The following is a 1,136-nucleotide window of genomic DNA, read 5'->3' on the forward strand; positions in this document are numbered from 1 at the left end:
GTATCTGCAAATTGTTTCCCATTGCGGCCATGAAACGATGTCAGTCTCTTGGTTTAATGCCTGCCTTCAGACCTGTTGAGGAAACACATTTAAATGTGTTCAGATGAAGCAGCAGCTCATTTTCTCCTCATTCAGCGACAAACAGTGAAAGTAAAACACCTTTTACTCATTATTTCTATAAACTCTCCTCCCTTCAGTCCTCTGCATCTCGCGGCTCGCAGCGGTTTGAAGCAGGCAGTTCAGGAGCTTCTGTCCAGAGGAGCCAACGTCCAGACGGTGGATGAAAACGGTAAAATGCTGCTGCTGCTGCTGCTGCTGCTGCTGCTGCATGACGCCATCAGTGGATGTTTAAAGGTTCCCACCAGGCAGAGTTCAGCAACAACATCCCAGTGATTAATAACATGTAGTAGAGTCTGATGGCAGAAGGAACAAAGCAACCAAGGCTCTGATAAAAACCTCGACCAGCACTAATGAACATGTTAATGACGGGATGTTCATCCGTGAAGCTGGTCTGGTTCTGAACTAGTTAAGAACATCCGGTTATTGTCCAACAGCAGATGGGTCCTGATAAGAATAATCACACGGTTCCATCTGATGTCTCAGCGATGTAAACCATGAAGTTCATCTTTTATCTGTTAGACGTAATGTTGGACTGAATCAGTGACAAACATGAAACTCATCAGTTAGAAACCATCCAACTTCCTGCAGCTCTGATTTCTGCCCAGTTCTGTCTCTGTCGGTGGGAACCTGAATAAAACTGGCTGCTTGTTGCTTCCATGTGTCATGTAGATGTTTTATTGATCGTCTGGCTGGTTATCAGATTTAAATCCACGAGTCGAGAATCGACCAGTTTGAATCAGGGACAGAAAAGATTGAACTGCTAATGTGTTCACAGTGAGCAGCAGCGCTGAACATGTCAGAGTTTAACTGCACTTTAACGGCTCAGCAACAACATTTAGTGGCTGTAAAACTTCAGACCAGAGATGCTACGTGTCCCTAACTGAATGTTACCGATCAATAATCAATAACTGGTTGAGACGTATGAAACAGCTGCTACAATTTTATTCACCGACTTTAATGTTGGTTCAAACAAGTAGCATTAGCTGCTACATTAGCATCAACAAGATGGCATTAGC

General features: G+C 43.8%; 1 protein-coding gene across 2 annotated transcripts in view; it reads left to right on the plus strand.

Moving 5' to 3' along the window:
- Positions 1-991, plus strand: part of ankrd44 (ankyrin repeat domain 44) — a 30,499-nt gene extending 29,508 nt beyond the window's left edge. For both annotated transcript variants that reach the window (XM_008301392.1, XM_008301393.1), the window contains exon 27: positions 198-991. In XM_008301392.1, the coding sequence (XP_008299614.1) occupies positions 198-393 (196 nt within the window). In that variant the 3' untranslated portion in view covers positions 394-991. The remainder of the gene's footprint in view (positions 1-197) is intronic.
- Positions 992-1,136: the final 145 nt, after the last annotated feature.

Source organism: Stegastes partitus, unplaced genomic scaffold (assembly GCF_000690725.1).
Source record: "Stegastes partitus isolate 25-593 unplaced genomic scaffold, Stegastes_partitus-1.0.2 Scaffold1668, whole genome shotgun sequence".
Classification (NCBI taxonomy): domain Eukaryota; kingdom Metazoa; phylum Chordata; class Actinopteri; family Pomacentridae; genus Stegastes; species Stegastes partitus.